The sequence below is a fragment of the Primulina eburnea genome, chromosome 11 (genome assembly GCF_022965805.1).
Source record: "Primulina eburnea isolate SZY01 chromosome 11, ASM2296580v1, whole genome shotgun sequence".
In the NCBI taxonomy this organism is placed as follows: Eukaryota; Viridiplantae; Streptophyta; class Magnoliopsida; order Lamiales; family Gesneriaceae; genus Primulina; species Primulina eburnea.
In genome coordinates this window covers 31313024-31322713 of record NC_133111.1, presented here as the reverse complement: position 1 = coordinate 31322713, position 9690 = coordinate 31313024, and the positions used below count along the sequence as shown (strand labels likewise).

The window sequence follows — 9690 nt, the reverse complement described above, 5'->3', positions numbered from 1 at the left end:
TAAAATTCTGAAAACAAAAGATAAAAAAGTGCTGTAAGAAATTAAATATTATTAAAATTGAATATTATGAGTTATATTTTACTATCAATATTATTATTTTATTAGTTTTAATATCGTTTTGATGAGTTAGTCGCGAGTATTTTAAATTGATAATTATTTATCCTTAGTATGCTTCACTTATGTAAATTATAATTTATGTATTGATAAAATATTTTGATTGATTTTTAGGTTATTATGCCTTATACGTGGTGTTTGATATATATATATATATATATATATATATATATATATATATATATATATAAAATTTGTTTCAATTCATTTCGTTCTATATATTATGCTCATTATAATTTATTATATAACATAAAATCAACAGCTTGAATTTTGATTTGAGAAACAATTTTAAAAGTAAGTTATATAAGTTCTTAATATGATAAGATATTAAATCCAAATAAATAACAAAATAATTCAAATTATTTTTTTAGAAAATCAAAATTTTAATTTTTACTATATAATTGATATTTACATGTACCTCACGTGTTTCATGCTGGTATATATAAAAGTCATTACATTGTATTATTCAATGAAGTTGTGCTTTAAAATTAAAAAGATGAATTGAGTTTTGAGCGTGAAAAGTTATGCTTTAATGTGCTAAGTAAAAAAATTACATAAATAATAAAAACATATAAAAAATTTGAGGATAAAAGAAATCAAGATTCTGGCTACGTTGGAGGCTCCTCTATACATATAGTTCTAACCAAGACTTTCGTTGTATGCACAACTCCACCAAAAGAACAATAAATAAAAATATAAAACCTTTTTTGAGAAGTTTCACGAGTCAATTTTGTAGGACAGATCTCCTATTTTGATTATTCATGAAAAAAAATATTATTTTTTATGTCAAAATATTATTTATTATTGTAAATATGAGCAAATTTGATATATTTCACAAATAAAGATCCGTAGCATCGTCTCACAAGAGACCTATTAAAAGAAAAGGCATTATTCTACAAACTTGCATAATGTATTTACACACAAGCCATTTGGAATCCTCTTGATCTAAACACGATGATCAGCATTATCAATTGAAATTTCCCACCTAGACTCAACAGGTTCACTAGCCCCTGTTGCCGCAGTAACCAGCCCGCCGGTGGTTGGATCATGCAACGACTCATGACTAATCACCACTGGTTTCATCATCCTATTCTTAATCTTCTCTCCTATCAGTTTATGCTGCTGCACCACCAGTACGGAGGAGGTGCTCCCGAAATCCGGTGAGGCTAGGACATCAGCCACCACCCCTAGCTCCGGGCACTCGCTCCACGCCCCGAGTCCCATTAGTATTTGTGATGCCTGATGATTCCTCCCAACTATAAGCAAATCAAAGCTTGTTTCAAGAGTTCTCAAAGATGCTGATAGGCCTACTCCATCTTTCACAACTTGCTCTCGGTAGATGAAGTTCTCGTTACCCATGTTTGTGTGTCGGACCTCGTTTATCAAGTTGTTGTCATGTTTCCTCTCCTTTGCCGTGTCGCATCCGAAGAGTAGGTACCGAACAACTGTCAGAGTAACATTGTTGTGCCTACTCATTCGGGCCCCATAACAAAGTGATTCTGCATCATCCGGTCCCCCTATGTAGATAACAGCGACACGGTAGGTCGCTTGGTTGTTGAGAATGGACAACGAGCCGGTTAAGATTCCTCGGTCTACGAGGATACCGACCGAGCAAGGGGCCTTGTCCATGACCTTAATGTTCAAGTTCTGGATAGCTTTGTTCACCGATCCAATGGAGCCATCAATCTCCCAATGCTTGTGAAATGGCAGGATGACGATGGTGGCATTTTGGTCTAACGAAACACGGCATATATCGTCGTGTATCGTTTGTAGGTGGGAGATGGCGCTGAATGACTGGATAGTGACGCATCTTTCGTTGCACAGCTCGTATTGGCGTAGAGCATTGATGATGTGGCCTGATCTCGAGTCACTTGAATGTAGAGTTCGTGTCGATTGGTGGGCAACAAGCATGGGAGTGGCTCGGCCTACAAGCTCTTCTAATAGGACAGCTATGACAGCAATTGGGCTCTGTTCCGTCGCATCAGACGCCTCGAGTAGGTTAACGATAGAAGGAACGTTATCTTGGTTGAGGATACAGACCACTATGCGTAGCTCAGCCTCCCGTTTCGAATTCTGAATCGTCCTTTTCTTAAGGGGGACATGGCGTTTCGAAGGGTCGTAGAGGATCTTTATCAATGGAGTTATGATGGCTGTTACTGCTATTACTGATATAACACACAGAGCAAATTCTTGATCTCTGAGAACCTGCCATCAAAAGTAAATAAATCAACTTACTAATAAATTACAAGTAAATGGATTGATTCAAGAGATTCAATCTGACTTACCCCTCCATCCCTCCACAGATTGTAAACAATAAGCTCACAAACGCCTCTAGCATTCAGCATAAGCCCAAGAACAATCGAATCTTGAAAGTTTATGTTCACAAAATGGGATGCAAATATGACAGAACCGATCTTTGCAATGCAAGAAAAGATGATTACAAGCATCAAAATCCAAAAGGAATGGAAATCAAATGAGAATATGTTCGTTTTCAATCCACTAGTCGTGAGGAATGTCGGGTACAGAAATTTCCCGACCATGTAATCGATCCTCGAAATCAGGGGTGCACCCAAAGGCGGTCCATCCGGAACAACCAGGCCGAAGACTAACGGTCCAAGCACAAAATGTTGTCCAATCACTTCTGAAATGAATCCAACCACTAGGGTGCAAGCCAGAAAACAAACGACACAGTTTTCGTCTAAGGATTTCCCACCATTTGGTATTCTTTTTGCCACTCTTTTTACTATTGGCTTACCCAGAAATATCATAGCAAGAACAAATAGAAAGGCCGAAGAAATCGACAGAGTCGAATTCAAAGGTTCGCTCCCCGATTGTAGTATTCCTAGCATTACAGCGACTAGAGACATACCTATTAAGTCACAAGTCATCGAAGATGTGGTTGCTATACGGCCTAAATCGCTGCTAAGCATCCCAAGCTCAGCAAGAAGGCAGGAGATATTCGGAAACGGAGTCAAACACTGAGATGCTGCTATAAACGGTAAAGCTCTCGCAAGTGAATTATCCATAATGATACAAGATTTCAATACAAAAGATAACGAAACCGTGAACACAAGTGTAAGGAACATAGCTGAAACACCTATTATCAAACCCTGTCGCCCTGGCCGGACCATCGTCACCGGATCCGTCCTCACCCCAATCGCGAAGAAGAAGTACATAATACCAAGTGAGGCGACTGTCTCGAGCGGCAATATGCTTCTAGTAGGAAATATAGTAGCTCCAAGAACATCATAATGACCCAATATCGAAGGGCCATACAATATACCACCCTGCGAAACAAACAAACATATAATGCAAACATCGTTAACAAATCTTCAAGCATAAGCATCAAGAATTGGTGACAGAAGAAATATTGGGACTTACGAAAATTTGCGCTACTATGGACGATTGTCCAAGAGGATGGAGGCATTTTTCGATTAGCAGAGATGTTATAGATATTAAAGAAAGCTGAAACAAAAAGAGAGGAATGGCAAAATGTAAAGGGTTCCTGTTAAACCAGAGTCCATTGATTTTGGACAGGTTATCTTTATATTGACACACCACATTCTTGTTCCAAGAAGATACAGCATCAAACATTTTAGCCAATGTGAGTTCTAATAAGCTGTTTTCCCTTGCCTTCTTCTGATTATTTCGTATTGATTTCCGAGCGATATTAAAGAACAAGAAGATTAAAGATATTGAATAGAAAGAAAAGCTCAGTTTCACGCACTGAGACACACATACTTTACTTGCTTGCACAGAAGCATATCAATGCAAGGTTTACCTTAAATTTTGGTGGCTTTAATAATGGTTGTTGAGAAAGGATGGACTAAAGATATACACATGGTTTTCTAACCTCACACTAAACTCATCTTTTTTCCTTGCTTGATTGTGTTACAGCGACTCGAAGCATGGCCAAACGTCTAGGCCAAGCATTATTATTAGTTTAATCGTGTGTAATCAGAGGTTAAGCTTAAATAAGTTTTTTGATTATTTTTTTTGAATTGGGGGAGGATTATTGTAACTCGATTTCGAACTCGAAATCTCGTTCCAAACTAGATGCAATATAATTTTGATCTTAGGAACTCGAAATCGAGTGGCAAACTAGATGCAATATAATTTTGATCATAGGAAACCAAGTAATCAATAAAACAATATCCAAACATGATAATTGAAGAACAAAATATAAAATAATTCTCTCTCTCTCTTTGTTAATATATATATATATATATATATATATATATATATATATATATATATATATATATATATATATATATATATATATATATGGGTGTGTATATATATGTACTAGGAATGTATACGTGCTATGCACGTAGATAATTAATAAAAAAATATATATAATAATAGGATTTAGATAATGTTAAAATCGAATAGCATATTGTTTATGAGTATTTATCAATCTAAATATATATAAAACACAAAAAAATAAAATATATTATGGCAATAAATCATATATATTGACTTATTCATATGACACTTTCAATCCACGTGATTATAACATAATGACAGCTCTTTTGATTTAGAAAATATATTTTTCATCCAAATATTACAATGAAAAAATAATAAAAATAACATAATAGTGAATTTTATCAAAACCAAAATCAAAATGTACTTAAATGGAGTAAACATAGACAAAATATTGTCAAATAAAATTCTCTTAATTAACTAAATTATCATAATAATGTTAAAATAAAACCATTAAACATTTATTAAATTAAATATCAATTGTGATTTTACTAAATAAAATAGATATATAAATAAGATAACATACAAAATTTTGTTAGAAGGCCTCACGAGTCATTTTGTAAGATGAATCTCCTATTTGATTCACTAATGAAAAACTATTATTTTTTATGGCAAAAATATTAATTATTATTGTAAATATGGGTAAAGTTGATCCATTTCACTGAAAACACACTATCAACATTGATCCTAAATTTTCAAACGCATGTAGACACAATAATGATTTAAATTTTCTATGCATATAATATTTCCAATTATGTTAAATAAATAATAAGCACAAAAACACCCGCAAACATTAAAAAATATATAAGAAAAAAGTAATGTCACAAAAACAAAATGACATATTTAAATAAAAAATATGATGCTTCTTAGTTTATATTTAAAAATTTACTTGTTATAAAAGTGATGTATTTATATGTAAAATAAAAGAAAATATAAGATACAAACATTAAATATTCATTAGCAACCATGAAAAAATCAACTCATTTTAACAACCAATTTTAGTAGCAACAAAGAAAAACAATTGTAACCTGATAAATTAAATATGCATTAATGTTCAAAGTCATTTAAGATGTACAATGAATTACCAAAAGAACTCATTAAAAAAAACATTGATCTAATTTGCCAACTTAAATAAATAAGGGTATTTATCGAATAACATATTGTTTATGAGTATTAATCAATATAAATATATATAAAACACAAAAAGTTAAAATATATTATGACAATAAATCATATATATTCACTTATTCATATGACACGTTCAATCCACGTGATTACAACATAATGACAGCTCTCTCAAATTAGAAAATATATTTTTCATCCAAATATAATTTACCATGAAAAAATAAGAAAAATAACATAATAGTTAATTTTATCAAAACCAAAATCACAATGTACTTAAATGGAGTAAACGTAGACAAAATATTGTCAAATAAAATTCTCTTAATTAACTAAATTATCATAATAATGTTTAAATAAAACCATTAAACATTTATTAAATTAAATATCAATTGTGATTTTGCTAAATAAAATAGATATATAAATAAGATAACATACAAAATTTTGCACGAGTCATTTTGTAATATGAATCTCCTATTTGATTCACTAATGAAAAAGTATTATTTTTTATGACAAAAATATTAATTATTATTGTAAATATGGGTAAAGTTGACCAATTTCGCTGAAAACAGATATTGAACATTGATCATAAATTTGCAAACGCATGTAGACACAATAATGATTTAATGCATATAATATTTCCAATTATGTTAAATAAAAATAATAAGCACAAAAACACCCGCAAACATTAAAAAATATATATAAGAAAAAAATAATGTCACAAAAACAAAATGACATATTTAAATAAAAAATACGATGCTTATTAGTTCATATATAAAAATTTACTTGTTATAAAAGTGATGTATTTATATATAAAATAAAAGAAACTATAAGATAAAAACATTAAATATTCATTAGCAACCATGAAAAAATCAACTCATTTTAGCAACCAATTTTAGTAGCAATAAATAGGGGTGTTCATCGGTCGATTCTGTAGTGACCCGTTCCAGAATCACCTACTAAACAAGAATTAAGCATGCAATTAACTTAATTAATAACAATCAGAGATAATGGCGGAAAAGGTCAACAAATGATAGATATACAACTCAATCGAAAATCGAGAACAACTCAAACTAAAATGAAAGTATGCGGTACAACCATATCGAAACAAAGCAGTACTGAAGAAATAACTCAACCGGCTACTCCACGTTCTCCTCATCCTCCTCCTGAGCCATCCAACCTGAGGCCTGCCCCGTGGGAATGGGGTGTCCAAGATAAACAAAACCGAGGACGTGAGCGATAAGAACGCTCAGTACAAAAGCATGAGTATACAAGCCTATATGAAATGCACATGCTATGATATGATACCAGGGTAGTCAAGAAACAGGAGTCACAAAAGATCTCAATATGCTCAGTCTAGAGGCGCCAAGTGGATAGTGCCGTGCGGTACTCCTCTGGGTCACTGCATCCACTACAAGATCAGACGTGGACCTAAAATGTCCCGGATCACCGAAGCCCTCCGGACCCGTCGGCCACTGTGTACTCTCGGTGTCCATGCGTCCACAAGATAGGGCTGAGCGGCCCCACAAGATATAGCTTATCTCGAAAGAGATACAGCTCAACAATAAAGGCTATCTCGAAAGAGATACGGCTCAAGATGAAATGTAACATGCAGTAATAAACGTGACATAATAGCATGCATCATATGACATATATCAATGCAGCAAATAATCATGCAACACATATAAGAATGTATACTCGACCAGGATATCTCGGATAGTACTTTCGTACCTCAAACCAGTAGATCCTAGCAATCAGCCCTAGACTCAAGCCTGCGTCCGTAGTCAGCCCACTGATGCCGCTAGCTCCCAACTAGAGCACAGTTCCGTTACAAAACCAGTAGCTCCCCGCTAGTGCAAGAACCTCGGGAAAAGACTAGAAACCCATCAGAAAGGACTAAAACGCTCTGGAACACTCGGAATTGGCGAGTAAAAAGTGAAGCCTCGCGCCTCTATTTATAGTCAACGATCGGAAGATCCGATCCACTTCGGAAGATCCGATCCGGTACACTTCGGACCTTCCGAACCCTGATCGGACGATCCGAACCCTGCATGTCTTCCACGGGTCCAGGCACCTGTCTCGGACGATCCGAACCCTGATCGGACGATCCGAACCCTGCATGTCTTCCACGGGTCCAGCCACCTGGCTCGGACGATCCGAACCCTGATCGGACGATCCGAACCCTCCGAAATATAATTAATCCAATAATTAACTCAAATTAGGCATCGGGATACTACATTCTCCCCCCCTAAAAAGGATTTCGTCCGCGAAATCGTGTCTGAAGAATGACAATTGTGAATAACAATACATTTAACTTAAGAATGAATTACAACCGAAAGTACAACTGAAATTACAATCATAACTGAAAATACTACAACTAGAACAACTCTGGATGCTCTGACCGCATACGACTCTCTAGTTCCCAAGTAGCTTCTTCAGTGCCTCTGCGCTGCCACTGAATTAAGACAAGAGGAATGATCTTATTCCGCAACACCTTGTCTTTGCAATCTAGAATCCGAACTGGTCGTTCCACGTAAGACAAATCCGAATCAAGTTGAACTTCAGAGGGATGTAAGATGTGAGACACATCTGCTACATATCGTCTCAACAAAGATACGTGGAACACATCATGAATACTTGATAGGTACGGCGGCAATGCAAGTCTGTAAGCCAAATCTCCCACGCTTTCCAATATTTCAAATGGACCAATAAATCTCGGAGACAGCTTACCCGTGAGACCAAATCTCAAAACCCTGCGAAAAGGCGAAACTCGGAGAAACACTTTCTCACCTGGCTGAAATTGAAGAGGTCGACGCTTGGTGTTCGCATAACTCGCTTGTCGATCCTGAGCAGTCTTAATCCGCTTCTTGATTACTGCAACCTTATCAATAGCCTGCTGGACTAACTCCGGTCCCTCAACATGTCGTTCCCCAATTTCGTCCCAGAATAATGGAGTACGACAACGTCGCCCATACAACGCCTCAAATGGTGCCATACCAATACTACGATGATAGCTGTTGTTGTACGCGAACTCAATCAAAGGCAAATGATCCTGCCAAGCGGTTCCGAAATCCATAACACAAGCTCGCAACATATCCTCAAGTGTACGGATAGTCCTCTCTGTCTGACCGTCGGTCTCTGGATGATAAGCCGTACTCAAACTTAGTGAAGTACCCAATGCTGACTGGAAACTACCCCAAAATCGTGAGGTAAAACGAGGATCTCTGTCACTAACAATACTGACTGGCACTCCATGCAAACGTAAAATCTCTTGAATATACAATCGAGCCATACGATCGAAAGTGAAATCACGGTTATATGGCAGAAAATGAGCAGACTTGGTGAGTCGATCCACCACTACCCAAATAGCATCACTGTTCCTCGAAGACAAAGGCAAGTGAGTAATGAAGTCCATCGCGATATGCTCCCACTTCCATTCAGGAATAGGTAAGTTCAACAATAATCCTCCCGGTCGACGGTGCTCTGCCTTAACCTGCTGACAAACTAGACACTTGGAGACAAACTGATAAATGCTGCGCTTCATCCCTTTCCACCAAAATCGTGTCCTCAAATCTTTATACATCTTGTTGCTTCCCGGATGAACACTCAACTTGCTTCGATGAGCCTGAGACAAGATCTCTTCCCTCAAAGTATCATCCTCTGGTACTACAACCCGATTAAACAAACACAGAAGACCATTAGACTGATAATGGAAATTACTATCTCCACCAACCAACCGAGCTAATCTCTGATTCTTGAGATCAGACATCTGAGCATCTCGAATCCGAGTGAACAAAGTTGGCTCAGATAAAATGGTAGCAACACGAATGCTCTCCATACCTTTCCGATGTTTGAACTTAAACCCCAACGAACAACAATCCTGGACAGTACTAGACATAGCACTGGTCTGAAGTGCAGAGGCTCTCACCTTGCGACTAAGAGCATCGGCTGTGAGATTCGCAGAACCTGGATGGTACTTGATCACACAATCATAATCTTTAAGTAGATCCATCCAACGACGTTGTCTCATGTTCAACTCAGCCTGAGTGAACAGATACTTCAGACTCTTATGATCAGTAAAGATTTCAAACTGAACACCGTACAAATAATGACGCCAGATCTTTAGCGCAAACACAATAGCAGCTAATTCTAGATCATGAATAGGGTACTTCTCCTCGTGAGATTTTAACT

The 9690-nt window shown here is 36.1% G+C and overlaps 1 protein-coding gene across 1 annotated transcript; it reads right to left on the bottom strand.

Moving 5' to 3' along the window:
- Positions 1-923: 923 nt before the first annotated feature.
- Positions 924-3947, bottom strand: LOC140805899 (cation/H(+) antiporter 15-like). The gene is made up of 3 exons (XM_073162259.1): positions 3496-3947; positions 2400-3401; positions 924-2319 (listed from the first exon to the last, which is right to left on the bottom strand). Exons 1-3 carry the CDS (start codon positions 3706-3708, stop codon positions 1060-1062), a joined length of 2475 nt encoding a protein of 824 aa, XP_073018360.1. The 5' UTR covers positions 3709-3947; the 3' UTR covers positions 924-1059.
- Positions 3948-9690: the final 5743 nt, after the last annotated feature.

Coding starts and splice junctions, on each gene's coding strand:
- LOC140805899 (XM_073162259.1), bottom strand. CDS start 3,708: ATGTTTGATGCTGTATCTTCTTGGAACAAGAATGTGGTGTGTCAATAT. Junction 3,402..3,495: donor CCATAGTAGCGCAAATTTTC/GTAAGTCCCAAT, acceptor TTTGTTTCGCAG/GGTGGTATATTGTATGGCCC. Junction 2,320..2,399: donor ATCTGTGGAGGGATGGAGGG/GTAAGTCAGATT, acceptor TTTTGATGGCAG/GTTCTCAGAGATCAAGAATT.